Source organism: Diadema antillarum, unplaced genomic scaffold (genome assembly GCF_040938485.1).
Source record: "Diadema antillarum isolate AM-2024a unplaced genomic scaffold, OU_Dant_1.0 seq00000619_RagTag, whole genome shotgun sequence".
NCBI classification, from domain to species: domain Eukaryota; kingdom Metazoa; phylum Echinodermata; class Echinoidea; order Diadematoida; family Diadematidae; genus Diadema; species Diadema antillarum.
Window position 1 is genome coordinate 51,640 of NW_027271542.1, and position 16,804 is coordinate 68,443.

General features: G+C 37.3%; 1 protein-coding gene across 1 annotated transcript in view; it reads left to right on the plus strand.

Annotated features, from left to right (window-relative positions):
- Nucleotides 1–15,774, plus strand: part of LOC139736012 (uncharacterized) — a 29,326-nt gene extending 13,552 nt beyond the window's left edge. Inside the window, exons 2-9 of the mRNA XM_071646759.1 lie at nt 3,497–3,605; nt 4,573–4,716; nt 5,252–5,299; nt 7,958–8,142; nt 8,886–9,020; nt 10,656–10,765; nt 14,233–14,339; nt 15,599–15,774. Coding sequence (XP_071502860.1) covers nt 3,497–3,605; nt 4,573–4,716; nt 5,252–5,299; nt 7,958–8,142; nt 8,886–9,020; nt 10,656–10,765; nt 14,233–14,339; nt 15,599–15,774 — 1,014 coding nt within the window. The remainder of the gene's footprint in view (nt 1–3,496; nt 3,606–4,572; nt 4,717–5,251; nt 5,300–7,957; nt 8,143–8,885; nt 9,021–10,655; nt 10,766–14,232; nt 14,340–15,598) is intronic.
- The last annotated feature ends 1,030 nt before the right edge of the window (nt 15,775–16,804 follow it).

Consider the following 16,804-nt stretch of genomic DNA (forward strand, 5'->3'; position numbering starts at 1 on the left):
TTTAATCGTTATGCAATTGTCCTGATGTTGCTGTCAGTAATTACCAGCAGTTGCGCCCGGTGCGCCCCCTCCCCTTAATTTCTAAAGCGAAAAAATATAGCTGCCAACGGCAGTTTGGGGACTTAAAATGTCAAAATTTTCAAGCTCGCTCGCTTTGCTCGCTCGCATTTAATCGTTATATGCAATTCTCCTAATGTTGCTGTCAGTAATTGCCAGCAGAAGCGCCCGGTGCGCCCCCTCCCCTTAATTTCTAAAGCGACAAAATATAGCTACAAACGGCAGTTTGAGGACTGTAAAATGTCAAAATTTTCAAGCTCGCTCGCTTCGCTCGCTCGCATTTAATCGTTATATGCAATTCTCCTGATGTTGCTGTCAGTAATTGCCAGCAGTTGCACCCGGTGCGCCCCCTCCCCTTAATTTCTAAGGCGAAAAAATATAGCTACAAACGGTAGTTTGGGGACTGTAAAATGTCAAAATTTTCAAGCTCGCTCGCTTCGCTCGCTCGCATTTAATCGTTATGCAATTGTCCTGATGTTGCTGTCAGTAATTACCAGCAGTTGCGCCCGGTGCGCCCCCTCCCCTTAATTTCTAAAGCGAAAAAATATAGCTGCCAACGGCAGTTTGGGGACCTAAAATGTCAAAATTTTCAAGCTCGCTCGCTTTGCTCGCTCGCATTTAATCGTTATGCCATTCTCCTGATGTTACTGCCAGCAACTGCCAGCAGTTGCACCCGGTGCAACCCCCTTAATTTCCAAAGCAAATACATTATATTATTATATATAGCTACAAACGGCAGTTTGGGGCTGTAAAATGTCAAAATTTTCAAGCTCGCTCGCTCCGCTTGCTCGCATTTAATTGTACAGTTATGCAATTCTGATGTTGCTTCCATGAGGTGCCCCCCCCCCCCCAATGTCTTGACCCACGGTACGCCACTGAACACCCCCCTCCAAAAAATCCTGGGTACGCCTATGCTCCCTCGTGTTGACATTGATTGATGCGCCATTTTGCCTCTGACGATTTCAGCTTTCCACAAACAGCTTGATCTTCCCACACTTGTCACTTAGGACCTTATTTTCTAGCAGAGTTCAGATTCAAATTGGGATGAACAGGTTAGATGCGTGGGTGCTTGGACGAGTGGATATAAACTGTTCCCAGTCACTTAGGTCCAAGAGTTAAAGAAACAAGGAGAAATAAATATCCGAGAGTCTCGGATGATGCATAGCTTGTGGTAAAGTCAACGACTCACTTGAGAAACTTCATCAGAAGAAAAGTTATTTTCGTTCAACTTTCTTTATTTATATGAATAAATCAAGAAATGAATGTGACATAAAAGGCCTAGGTTGCCTCCTGGATTAAACAGGAGATACAAGGCAAAGACAAGAGACGATGCTGAATGACATGAAAGTACAAAGGTGATGAGTAAGAATATTGATGATAATACGATACCAAACACAACAATTAGTACCTTTGTGTGCTGACACTGGATAACTCCGTGAACTTAATCCCTTTTGCTTCTCAAACATCAATAAACGTTCTTGTTGTACTTTATACGTTCATACAGTCACTTCAGGGAAAGACCCTGCAAAATCCATTTTGTCTTCACATCCGTCGCAAGGATTTGGCAAAGTCATAGTTTCAATCTGGGTCACCTGAAGAAAAAAAAGAAGAAAACAAAACAAGCAAACATGCAAACAAGAAAACAGGCCAGCAATGTTTTCTTAAACAGCTGTTATTTCGAGTATTAAAAAAAAAAGGTCTTTACAGGAAAATAATATTGGAGAACCAGGATATACAAAATAGGTCGGAATCTTCAAACGTGGTTAGAACTATAACCTTTTATACATGACTGAGTACAATCACAAGTTGTTCCTCTAATAACAACATGTCAGCTAGTCGGAAAACGCGGAAAAGGTGCTGGGGCTTAAACTCTTTATGGATTTTTTTCCCTCAGTCACACCAAACAGGTGTATCCATGTTGTATTAGCTGCTCTAACAGACCGAGTTGTTGCTAACATACCATTACCTGCGAATACATTCATCGCAAATTCTACTTCCGTCATGACCTTTAATGAGTGTGATAAACATATCGACAGGATTTCTGATAATTCAAACTGAGGAAATAGAACATGTATCTGGATAATGAACTCATATCCTTCCTTTTCTCCGATGTGTCATCCTGTTTTTTCCGTTGTTTTCCCACGATTTCTATCGCAATCAGTGTTTCGTTTCGCTGTCGTAATAATCATAACACTGAGTATACGCTCATTTGAGTGGCATGAGAAACCTTTCGGAGATAGGATACCAAAGACTTATCATATCCCAAGTCCATATCTTCAATTGCTGTATATAACTCTCTGCGCAGTGGTGGATGGGGGGGGGGGGGGGTAATTTGTTGTCTTTTTTAGAATAAAATCGATGAATAAAGAGGGCGCACCCCCTTCAATTTTTCCTATTTTTTAAACTAATATTATGCATCAGAAAATTGCGCTCAGGTCTTTCTTTTTTTAAAGGGGGGCTTGTCAGCAGCTTACTAGGAAGAGGCACCTTGTTTTGCGCCTCCTCCCCCTCCCCCCCCCCCCCCCCACACTTTTGTACGGCATTCCTGGATCCGCCCCTGCTGCACGCGGATATGATTTTATCATAAAAAATATCCTTTATTCGTCGATACACTTGTGTATCTACAAACAAAGACTTAACATTGAAAGAAAAGTGTAGCGCACCTTGATACAGTGATTAAATCATCAAATATATGTACATAGTGTATAATCGTTACAAGCCTTGCCAGTTTTTTTTTTCTCACAAGATAACACACAGGGTTGTGCAAGTCTGTCTTTGCTTTCGATATCATAGATTTCTCTTTTATATCAAGATAAAGAAGTAATGACGGAGCCATTAATCAATCAAAAGTCATTCAAATCAAGAATCACTTTGTTGCTTTGCTTGGGTGCTTTGATGCCTAAGAAGTACAATGATTTATTATCACCGTAACTATTGTTATACAGGTACAATATCGACAACACCAACATTGGATTACTATAGACACATTTTCAATTTTGATAGGCCTATTCATGCAAATTGGAGCACTGATTACAGGGGCGGATCCACGAATATCATTCCGTAAAGACGGGGCGCGTTTAGAAAATTAAATTTTGTCTTTTTACGTCTTTTGTTTCAACAAAAAATGACGGGGGGGGGGGGGGCATGCGCCCAGAGCGGTCCTCCTTGTATCCGCCACTGGATTATATTCCCACTGGGAATAATCAGTATAGTTTGAATTAATGAAAATACTCAACACAAACATTCAAAGAGGTAATACACTGAAGAAAACTGCAGTGTGACACGCAATTATTTCAACCTCAAGTTTACAATATACGTTCCGGGTTTGTTAGGTTTGTTTTGTTCTTTTTTTCATTTCTTGCCAACAACAAGTTCGTTGCAAATGTTTATTTTAGACGATTGATATTTCCTTATTTTTTTCCTCTATTGTTTGTTGTAGATACCATCTTCTTTATTGTATCAACTAAAGGATGTTCATTCAGTGGACGATCTCATGAAGATGGTTGACGTACATCCTAACGAAGGTGAGGTCTTCTTTGTCAGTGAGTAAACTGCATATGTTACGTACTGGGTATGATGTATAGGCCTACATCATTGAGGTAATTGTTATGCGAGACAATGTTATGATTTTGATATTCGTTGATTTTTTGCGTTCCTAGTATCGATCTATGTAATGTAATTTTATATCAAACATGATTTATTAGTCGAGCAAATGTACACGAGAAATGAAGTACTCATCAGCACAGAAGTTGTACATGATTACAATTCTGTAGTATTGTATACTTTCTATAAATTTTGACAGGCCTTCATGTTTTAAGATTATGTCATGCCAACAGAGTGACAATAAACTTGATGCGTTTGAATCTGTTTGTTATAGATTTCATTGTATGGCATCGAATTTGCAGCCGTCATTTGCTTCTTTATTAGACATTACTTGAAATGCATATGCAAATTATTTAAATGCACTATTGTTTGTGAAACATTAACAACAGTGAAACATTACATTGTTACCTAATCTACATGTATCTTGTGAAAACTATTGTGATTTGACTAAGCAGCCATGGACAGTTGCTAGAATAAACCCTTCGAATTGGCCAATAATGATGATGATGGTGATAATAATGCTGACAATGATATTATTAAAAATAGTGATAATAATGATGATAATACTAATTATAAAAGTGATAATAATGATAACAATTATTATAATAGTGACAATAATGATAATGAAAATAATAATGATGATAATAAAGTTTTGGGATTTTTTTGTGGTTGTCAGGAAAAATGTATTATAAAGGTGTGCATATAATATCACAAAAATAATTATGATTGTGAACCGGTCTATAGCCTCCGTCAAGTGAACTTTACCACTTGTAGGCAGTATTCCTTTGTAAGCGCAATGAATATTCAGGTATTTTGTGCGTGAGAGCCGAAGGAAGGACTTTGTGATAACATTGAAACTTTGTGTCTTTAACCCCCTAGTTCCTCTTGCACCATCTCGCATCATCCACCCTACGGTAGATAGACGAATACCGCCGAAGACAGTGCCGATCACCAGTCGGCAATCTTCGGAAGAGTCCGGAGAAGACGAAGATATCCCCATCCCAGACCTGATTACTCGCACGCCGCCACAGTCCATTCTCAAAGAGGATCAAATCGGTAGGTAAATCCTCACTTGCTTACGTCACCCTACATAAGTACTTATGCACTTATATGAATAAAGTAATGTCTTCTAATGAATTCGTCCAATTAAATGCCTCTTGCCTTCTGCTTCTTGAATCAAAAATCGACAAGGCAACTTAATTGTGCGAAAATGATAATTGCGTTGGTGTATTATGTGTGTGTTTGTGTGTTCATAAAAATTTAATGAGCTATATTATAGGCATTATAGTTTTACACAAATGCCATTGAGTTTGTGTCTGAATGGTCTTACGGATACGTCTGTCAGGTCAGTGGGTCGGTTATATGAGTAGTAGAAAACATTAATTTGATTTCAGCTTTCCACTGCATTCGCATAAAGCCGTGATGTTTTTTGATGTTCGTTCGTTCCATTTTGAAATCTAGCGAGATTAAAGTATAGAGCGAACATTTTAATAATGGTTGAAGTGCACCGAGAATGAAATAATCATTTCTTGGATGAGCTCATCCAAATCTGGCGGATGTAACGTTAATTAATTTCAACTTTCGTTCGCAGGTCTTCCACGGCATGTATCACCGCTTTCCAGTACCGATTTATCAGCTGGTGAGAACCTCCACGCCTTACTTCATATCTTGAATTTCTCTTATAGTCTATACATTTTCTTCTCTCTCTTTCTTCTGGGAGACCTATGTTTTGTTTTGTTTGTTTGTTTTTTAAGATCTAGTTCATTGCATAGACGCTTTTAATATTTTCTGTTTTGTTTTCCAGAATTATGTCATAATTATATTCAATGTCACGTACCTGAATTGCATAAGGTTGTATTTGAAAGATTTGTTTCAAGACTATTTACACTGTCTTGTTTATAATTGCATTATGTGTAAACAATTACCGCGTACTCTAGATATCAATGTATGTATTTTGTGTCATGTTTATAAGAGAAAGAATAGAAATAATGTCAATGTCAATTTCAATTGTCCGTTATGTTGACGTCGTAAAGACACGACTACACGACATCAATTAAGCAGAAACTCGGGGGGGGGGGGGGATTTCATGAAGCAGTTTGGTCGGATATTTTTCTGACAAACTGTTACAAGCTACTGAAATCCTTGCATCTGATTGGCTGAGAGCAAATTTGTCCGACAACTTTGTCGGACAAAATGCTTCATGAAATGCCCCCTCGGTGTCACCTTTTCAATCTCGCACGCCAATATCCGGAATCTTTAGGGAGAAAGAGAAGTATAGTTTATGGATGTGAAAGACAGCTTCTGTGACAAATTTTGAATAAAGCGCTGTAGGAATATATGGAGAAAGAACTTACAATGTCGATGTGAAGGCAAATGGGAAATTGAGTAAATATTACGAAGTTAAGTCATTTCTGCTGCTGTTTGAGTGCGTTCAGAAATATATCTGCACTTGGCATGATACAATGTAATAACGGATTAGGAGAGATTGTAATTTTGATATTAACCCTTACCTGTTGGTTTTGTGAACATGTTTGCAAACGCGAATCGCTACGACATAATACTGAATGCAACCGAAAGCAGTGTGACTGCGTCCAGGATTTTTTTTCTTAAAGTCAGCTTGTCAATGGTCGGGGGATAACTAGCGATAAGCCAGCGACTTTTATCGATATTTTATTCTTTTATTCTAAAATTGTTTCTGAACTCGGAGTTCTTAATTATGATATAAACTGTTGTTTACATTATCATTGTAATTATACATTGCTGCAGGGCAAAATTATTTATTTAAAATGGTATGCAGTGAAAATTCGAGAGGGATATTCTATTTCTGTTCCAGACGATGAGACAGTGTCACGTAAATAATTTCACGGGTATACGAATGACGCGCCCACGTGCTGGATGAGAGTTAATCATGTATGGGGCTTGTGATGAGCTGTCATACCAATAATCAACAAGTCGAGTTCGCGACTGCACCAAAAAAAACCTCTAAGAAGAAGGAGCTTTGCCCTCTCTGATGTTTGTTTGTGGCGCGAAAAGGAGTGGGCGTATAGTGTGCGGTCGGAATGACAAATGAAATCGACTCGTCTTTAGGGGGGACAAGATAGTCTAATAAATCGTGTCACGTTTGGTGTCAAGGGGGCTAAAAGATTTAATTATGAAAGAGTGACACTCATCCACCCCTAAAATAAAGACATTTGAAACGTGTTTTTATCAATGAAAAAAAGGATGGGATTTGTCAAGTGGGTGGGTTCTTTCTTTACTTTTACTTTTGTGCTAATGTCGCATTGATGTCTCTTCGCTCTATTTCCCCGAAGGAATTATATATCTTTTGAGGTAAACAGCGACGTTGGCAATCAGAATATTAAGAGGCATTAACTGACATAGGCGCGTATTGCTGTCGTGTTCTATTCATTACAATATTCCAACGAGATGTAATAATTTCTATTCGATTTCATATCATGACCCTTTAGAAACCCGTATTTAATTCTCATTTCGTCGAATGGTCTGTGCATCACGAAACTCATAGTCTCTCATACAGGTTGATTTTCCAACAATATTAAAGTCGGAAACTATGCAATTTTAGTAATTTTAAGTTATTGTGTTAGTCTGAAGAAAGCATTGGGTTTCGAAGCACAGAATAAGCAAAATAAAGATTAGCACATGTTCAATATTGCATTTTTTCCTCCGATTCGACATCCAGTTTTTATGAGTTGAATAGACTTAGGCTCAGAATATTCTGATTAAAATTAAAGTTCAAAAGAATACTCGGCGATTCTTTTTTTTTCCTTTTTTATTCGTATGGATTTCTTTTTCGCAGTACGTGCTACCTTTGATTACAATTCAACTCTAATACTTGGTTCAGCTTAATTATCTTATAAATTAAACTGTTACTTACAGGAGATGATAACAAAATATAGATTATGATCTCATCGAGGGGGGCGTGGTGAGAAAAAAAAAAGATATTGTTTGCTCTAATTACAGATGTTTAGATTTGCATTTATTGATGTCAGTATTCATGCAAGAAAAAAAAAGAGAGGAATACAAAGAATAGTTAAACAAATCTTATGATGTCAGGCATACAGAAAGAATATTATATGCATGAATACGGAGGGATTGTTCCATTCAGCTGTATCTAGACTACTACTGTTCTTTATGGGATCCCGATAGAATAGATACGACAAAAGATTTTCCTATGAATTATTAACTCAATCAAAAAAAAAATAGATACGTAAATACATACACGTCCTTCTCGTTCTTCATCTTTTTCATCGTTCCCTGGTCGACATTTCAACAATATCAGTGGCCGAGCTACCGACGTGCATTCCCAGGCCGCAGGTTGTCGAACTACCGGTTGGCACGGCGGTCGATGCTAGTGGGAGTGCGGTATACTGGCCGCCTTGTGTCACGGTCAATCGGTGCGGAGGCTGTTGTTCCACCGAGCTCCTTCAGTGCGCCCCGAACAGCAGTAGACAGGTTGATGTACAGGTGAGGGGGTGCATGGTAGCACACCGTCAATCATACCACAGGGTTGTTGTGGCTTAGAGGAAGGGGCGACGAACAACTCAATATTGAGGACAGCGTTTCGAGTTCCTCGACAGAAGCGGCAGTGCCGCCCTCATGCTGTGAACTTTGACCTCACAACCTATCCTGTAGGAGATTACACCATTAGGGTTCGAGGTTTGCTTACGCATATCATTACATTGCTTACGTGTATAAGTGTTTGATTGTTTACATACGTATATATATATATATATATATATATATGTTATTAATTGTTTCTTTAAAGACCTCAAGACCGAACATGAAATAGCGGTCCTATCCTCAATATTTGAATGACCATTTATGAAAGAGAAAGTCAGAGGGAATTGCTGATTTGAATGATCAGACTTGTAAGTCATCTGAATGATATATAAAATTGAATACCAAAATTATTGAAAAGATCAGATATATTACCATCGTTGTTATAGTGATCATTGTTATTATTACTATTACCAGTATGAGTTTTTATTATTACTTTTTTCGTTTTTTATCATTAATAAGTATTATTATTATTGTTATTATTATTATTATTATTATTATTATTATTATTATCATTATTATCATTATTATCATTATCAATATTATTATTATTATCATCAATATTATCAATATTGTTATTATTATTATTATCAATATTATTACTATGATTATTATTGTCATTCATTTTCATTATGACTGAAAATCAACAGGTGTTAAGTCTGATGTCGAACCCAGACGCTACCCAGCTCCAGTTTGCTGGTGTAGTGAATCTACAGGTCCACGAGGACGTGTCTTGTGAGTGTCAATGCCGCACGAAGCCATCCGATTGTCATCCTACGAGAGAGGTGAATATTAATCTGCTTGTTTGGCTGGTCTTAAAGGGAAAATCCACTCCTGAGTCCAAATATAAGATAGTCTGATGAAAAAGAGTAAAATCTTACGAGTTTAACGGTAAAAATTTGACTGAAATCGGATGAAAAATAAGGAAGTTATGAAATTTTGAAGTTTTGCTAATTTCTGCAACACAGTTCTTGTACAGTGGATATGAATATGCAAATGAGTGAGCTAACCATGTCATACTCTCACAATTTTCCATTGATCATGTCCAAAAGAAATGACGAAAATTCAATGCTTCTGTCATTGAAGCGTGAAACATGTTATTCCTGCGTGGTTGTATAACTTCTGAATAGTGATCAGAATACCCGGATTTGAGCCTCGGGCATAATTACGTTTGAATGAAAAACTGGACATTTCAAAATTTTAAGTACAAACTATATGGCAAGATGTGAGGGAATGACATGCTCACTTTGCGATTTGCATATTAATTTGACTGTTCAAGAACTGTTTCCCCAAAAAATAGCGAAACTTCAAAATGTCATAACTTCCTTATTTTTCATCCACTTTCGATCAAAATTATACCGTTGAACTCATGATATTCTACTCTTTCTTATAAGACTAACTTACATTAACTGGACTGGATTTCCCCTTTAAAGAGATGGTGTAGTTTTGGTTGAGATGGGGGTTTCAGATTTTAACTTTTCGTGACATGATTAGAAACCACTTCTTTATGAAATATCAAAGAGCACACAGTATGAGGAATTCAAAGTTTACTTCATCATTGTCAATTGTTGGTGAAAATCGTGTTTTTTAATGGCTGAGATATCCAAAATAAATTTATACAAAGTGGTCCTAATGACAGATGGGTCCCACCTTATATCAGGACCTCTCGGCTTTTGGATATCTGTCAGTCATGTGAAGCCAAATTTTCATCAAACAAACTTTGAATTCCTCTTAGAATTGTATGCTCTTATCATATTTCACAAGAGGTTTCTCAATAATATCTCACCAAAAAACAAACAAAAAACAAACAAACAAACAAAAACCACTGGAAACCTGAAGCCCCATCTCAACCAAAACTACCATCCCCTCAGCAAGGAGATTCTAGGCGAGCTGCCTCCTTAGATTTACAATACATTTATCATTAGCTGATTGGCAGTGTCATCTGTACAGAGGGGGCGACGTGCTTGAATTGAACGTGAGCTTTGAAGAATGTTGTCTCCAATATGAACGCAGCTTGTGCCACTTGTGATGATTTGTTGTACAACCTCACGTCCCAATCGCTATCTTTTTAAAGTAAAACGGTATAAACAGAAAAAGAGAAATAATATCTTTTCCATAGATGTCATGCTTTTGTGAAGGGCAAAAATGCTAAGAGAAAACGTCAAAAACGTTCACAAAAAAAAGGAAATATGATTCTAATGGCGTCTCAACCATTCTCACTGCTCGTTTTATCCTATCTACTACAAATTTCAAATTACAACACAAAGTGTTCTACTGTTTCAGTATTACTATCAATAGAAATGCAATATTGCTTTTTTAACATTCAAAGCCATTTTTGTGTGTGTGTATTCAAATTTTGTTTGTTCTCTTCTGCTTTCATTTCAATCATTCTGAATCTTTACGTATTCCTGATAATGCAGGTGTACAGAAATTGTCAATGTGAATGCGTCGTAGAATACGAGTGTCCCGCGGGAATGGTGTGGGATCCTTTACGGTGTGACTGCGTTTGCAACGTTCCCTTGAACGAGAGGTAAGTTTGGTTGGAGTTCTTCAGTCAAAGTTTGATATGTTCTGATAGACAGAGAACAGGAAATCAATCGCATGCGTACTGTAAAGACTACGTTCAGTTAACTGTAGTCAAATAGCTACATAAACCACTTCAGGGTATCTAAAATCACTTGTCAAGATGTCACTGATATTACGACTAGGTTTCGTTCTGAAGAAACAAGATTGTATTTTTCTAACAATTGGTTTTTTTTTGTATATGTTCATGTGGTGTTGCGCACAAGAAGCAAACGAAGAGATCACTTTGACAAGCAGAATCTAAACACTGATAGCGTCCACATAAACGGTTCCTATAGTGACGAATGTGGTTACCGTGACTACTGAATGAGTAACAACCGTTTTAGCTGATAACAACCACTATAACGGGATGTTAGATATCTGTACACATCTGTACTTAATATTGGGACGGGCTGGGAAAACTCCATGTGAACAAAAACGACTATATACAATTCCCTCTGACATCCAGCGACCCACATAACCCTGACATTCACCGGAGAGGTCACTCCTCGGCGGTCCCCATGCCCCGTTGCCTGGAGACTTCATTTGATGCAATTTTCTCTCCAAAATCATACTTCTTATTCCGAATTATACGAGGAGTCCCAGGTTATATTCAGAGGTCGAGACATGTCATACTCTGACAAGTGAATGGGACACTGATTTATGATTCGAGAAACGTTTGGTAGGATACAAACCACTGAGTTTGGCTGTGTTAACCAAATACCAATATGAAGTCGAAATGAGCAACCCAGACCCGACCCCAGAGGGAGTAGGCACTGTCTTCCAATCTAAGAGCCTCAAGCTGGCTCTCAATGGTTCGGTCTATATTACATCTGCAGAGCTTAGCATAAAGAATTATGACTGTGGTATATTCAGCGGTTAACCCTTTTTATGTCACGGACTTTGGACAGTGTGCACAATGATATGTTTTTGTTTTGTTGGTTTTTTTTGCGTCGATTGACACTCGTAGCACACAAAACAATAAAAAGAAACTCCACTCATGTTGAGGTTAACTTTCATTTTGGAAATAAGACAGAGTGAAAAAAGTTTTACAATTCACAAGCCTTTAGGAGTGAGTGTCCAGTTTAAATGAAACTGCATCTCCTCCATATGTATGTAGGCCTATACATGTAATTTACATAATATTGACTGGATGTACATACAAATGAAGAGTTTGACCGCAAAACGGGTGACGTACGATCATTTTCAAACATTTTAAAGGAAGTCCATCATCAGACAGAACAAAGTAAAATCTTTCCAATGATGATTCTTCTGGTGCGAGTTTCTTCACTTTGTCTCCCTCTTTCAATGATACTTCTGTTGCATAAAATGGGATATTCTTGAAGTATAATGATTAAAGAATATCCCATGTATTTTTTTTATTTTTAGCTGGTTTAATCGCAAATAATTATCTCTAACTGATAAGAGTGGAGTTGACTCGTTTTGCAACCAAACTCCTTAAGGGGACGGTACAGTATTGGTGGAGATGAAAATTGGGCTTTAACTTTTTTAGCGAGATTCCAAGAAAACACTTATGAAATAGTACAGAGCATACCATGTAAAGAGGAATTCAAAATTTATTTGATGAAAATCGGGTTTGGCATAGCTGAAACATCCAAAAACAAAGTAAAACAAAACGATCCTAATAAAATGCGGGTCCCACACTTTATTAGTATCACTCTGTTTTGGATATCAGTCATTTCCAAATCAATTTTCATCAAATAAACGTGTAAATGCTCATGGAATTACATACTCTTTCATATTTCATGAGAAGTTTCTCACTATCTCACCAAAAAATTATAAAAACCTGAAGTTAAGTCTCAATCAAAACTATACGATCCCTTACATACATACATACATACATACATACGTACATATTATACATTGATTCTAAAATACTGCGCACGGTTTTCGACCTTAAGTCTCGATATCTATCTACGCCGCTTCCACACTGCATCCGCGCAACCCCATGACGTCACATTTAATCTCATTCCCACAAAAACCACCACGTACCACCTCTCCACCAATATTACTACCACTACCGCCACTACCGCCACTTATACCACTAACACCACATCATATCTCACCACACCCAACAATAATAATTGTCATTGGCAATGGCCCAGAATAGGCCATGTGTCACTCCGTAACATCTTAATTATATGTACTTTAGATATGTTGAAATTGTTTGGCCAAATGAATAAATAAACAAATAGATAGATAAATAGATAAATAAAATAAATGAATACATAGATAAATGAATAGATAAATAGATATCTTTATAAATAAGCCTTAACAGATAATGATGATGAAAATTATAACGATAACCACAACAATGATAATAATAACAAACATTCAAATGCATGCATCAAAAAATCAATTAAACTCGACATTTCTCGCTTTTTGACTCCTGAGTTGACAACTCGTTTATCTGATTCATTCCGACAAACATTTCAAAAACGCAGAACTCCATTCTCCGGACTGATTGTAACTATGGTAACTCACCTCAGTCCCATGACCCCTCCTCCTTCCTAACCCTTCATCTTCAGAATTATTGTTCATCCTCTCCTTTCATTCACGATGGCGCATAGTACTTTTCATTCAGTGATAAGATAGTAAAGCTCTCTGTGACATTCTTGCAGAACAAGGAGAATCGTAATCATCAAATTCAGATTGATAAGATATTTTAACATTTTGAGTACAGTCGCAAAACCTTAAGGCTCAACTTATAACGAGACAAAATTCAACACGTTTACCCTGAGCGTGCATACAATCAGTCGAAAGTGATATCACCTCGAATGTGAAAGTGCTGTGGATGTTTTACGTTGACTTTGATGAAATCAGGACAGCAAAATCAAACAAACAGAAAAAAATGCAAGCAGAATAAAATCTTAATGAGAAGTAATGTTAAAGGCAAGTAGAAAATACAATGATAAGCAGTGATGTGGCTATGATGTCATCGTTTCGCAATTGTCCCTTTTGTTTGAATATACCGTAATATAAAATATAATTACATATTGAACATACGTAATGTTTGGGTCGATTATATACCAGCTTCTATAACCTCTCCCCCTAAAGTTATCATCGCTGTGTTATTTCTTTTCTACATTAACTTGATGCAACGGAAGTGGTTTTGTTCTTTTCATTTTATGTAAACAAGCAAATTAATTGAGATAGCATTGGCTTCCAAATTATTGGAAAACTTATCAGGTGCTGACACGTACAATTTCAAATAATGTGACTATTACTAGTAATTGCTGCTAAATTAATATCACTTTTTGGTATGAAAACACAAGGGACTTTCAAATGTCATAACTTTCTTATTCCATGTGCAACTTTATCATGATTATTCAGTGTGTTACATTTCAAGCTGTTTGTTGAAATGTTGCTATCAAGGAAATGGTATTTCAATACTCTGTGTTACTTTGTCCCTAGAACTTGTCGGAGGCGGCAACATTTCGACGAGGACCTGTGTGGGTGTAAATGCTTAGACAAGCATCATGAGCGCTGTCTGCCTCCCTCTACGTTAGATCCACACACATGCAAGTGAGTAAAGAACATAATGATAATGATAATAATGATAATCATCATCATCATCATCATCTTCATAAAAATGGAGTCTTTTAATGCGTCATGTCTAGAGAGACACTCCTGGCGCAGAAAGGAGAGACCTCCCTTTCTATTACTTCATTTGGATGGAGCCACAATTAAAAAGAAAATAGTGTTTTTGATAGTAAATCTTTCTATGAAAGAACGTCGAGATGAACTGTACAAAAAATAACATGCAAATAAACAACACGGCAAAGCAATACAAGTTTAGAGTGTATAGACGCTTGGTATTGAACTCTCCATCCCCAGAAACAAGACAGATACTATTTTCACTCCAAATATGAAATATTTAGGAATGCTGAAAGTTTACTTACGGGCCATAATAAACATAAAATTCCCCATGTCTGTTAAATATTTCAAAGTGAATTAAGTATATCCGCATCTAGGGTAGTGAGGTATTTGCAGTATAAATTTCGATACATCATCTCTTTTTCGCCATAATGATGATTTTTTTTTTTGGTGATAGTAAATTAATCAACATTGATTAAAATCAATTAATTCCCTCTGGTCATCCTAAAAAAAAAGTCTTTTATCACATGATTTGCAGTAAGTTGGTTGTAATTTTGATTAGATACAAATTAATTTCATCCCTTTACAGCACTCGATATCTGATCGAATAATATAAATAAAGCAATCATGTTTTTTGCCACATTCAGGATTTTCAGGAATTTCAGTGTATACCAATGAAAAGAAAAAAAAAACCACATGTCTATGATTAGAGAAAGCCTTATAAACGTGATCCCTCAAATGAGAAACACCGTGTCTATAGGGATTTGTCTCAGTGTTGCTGATGACTTTCCCTCTCTCTCTCTACCTTAATAAATATTTAAGTAGATATATTATGATTATGCTATCAGAAATATGTACGGTTCATGGGTTTACGAGGCTAAGAAATGACGTCAAACATGTACTGTGATACCTCGTGTCTTCTTACGATGAAAGTGTGTGTCTATCAATATAGCTAGCTTTAGATCTGTGACGCGAACGCTATGACGACGCGGTCTCCCGGGTTTGACAACAGAAACAGCTGTCTCGCGCATGTGCAAAACAGTATTTTTTTTTTTTTTTTGCCTAATCAGCGTCGTGTTAGCGTTCGCGACGCAGATCTACAGCTCGTTATTTTTTTAAAGACATCGTAGACACGTGAACACTGCCAAATCATGAGATTTGTGTTCACTTTGTTCTTTGCTAGGTGTCTATCGAAGAGACGAAGGCGTGGGGTCGTCAGGTCTTAACCCAAAGATGTTTTCAGAGGACAAACAGTGGTATCGCTCTACGGAAAGACTCGAACTGCGCAACCGAATGCTCTTTAGTATTAATAGGACATTTCTGTTTGCTGTTTCCCGGATCTCTGCTGAAGAGACCTGATCGGATGGCGAGAAGAAAGCCAGTGTGGTAGCATTATACAGACGAACAAGAGTGGGTTTTTTGTGTGCTGTTCGTGCGCTGGCGGCCAACTTGTGTCAAACCCGCCAGAAATCGCTTATTTACGACCGACACCCATCAACAGCGCAACATGGAACAGGCTGGAGGGCATGTGATATTATATTGATGCTTGGATAGAGTCAAGTTCAGTTCTTATTGTCTATTAGGATGATGCTATTACTCTGTTTGTAGTTACAACATTTACGTAATTGTACCGAACAGATTTCCTGAAAAAAAAAGTGCAGATTTGAAACCATGACAACACTGTTCTTTTTTTGCAATCTTTTTTCTTTTTCTTCTCGCTCTCTATCACACAGAGACTGCACAGCAAAATGGAGTTAAATTTACAAATAGAACAATAGCAACCCACAACAAATACATTAATTACTCCCAGATGCAAGAACATGATTATTATTATTTCTCTTGAGTCTTTTTTGGAGATTCACGGTTGATTCACTCTCAGATAATGATATCACAACATAAGACCTCCTCGAAAAAGTTCATTAACCCTATATGTGCTTTGAGCGCTAGCCGGCACAAAAAAAAAAAAAAAAAAACCCATGTGGGTATACACAGTGTCCAAATTCCTTGGCACACAGAGGGTTAATAGACTTTAAGGTTGCACTTAATATTGCTAACATAAATATATTACGGCATTCAGCGTATAAGAGGGTAGGAAAAGGGGTAAATCCGCATAAATTCCTCATGTTATTGATGAAGACATTGGATTCTCGTACAAAAGTGATTTCATGTTTCTAAGCAGATCGCTCTCCTCTTGTTTCCAATTACGCTTTGATAGTGGTCCGGGCTTTAATTAAAAGTTGGGTGTAGCTTTGACCACGATCTGTTCTTGGAACGTTCGAAAACATTCAAGTCTGATGGCGCACTGCCAAGATAAAGAGTAACCTTTGACGCTATGGTAAAGCCGATTGAAAGACGCATTTTGTATTCAAGGAATATTAAAGCGTGTTTC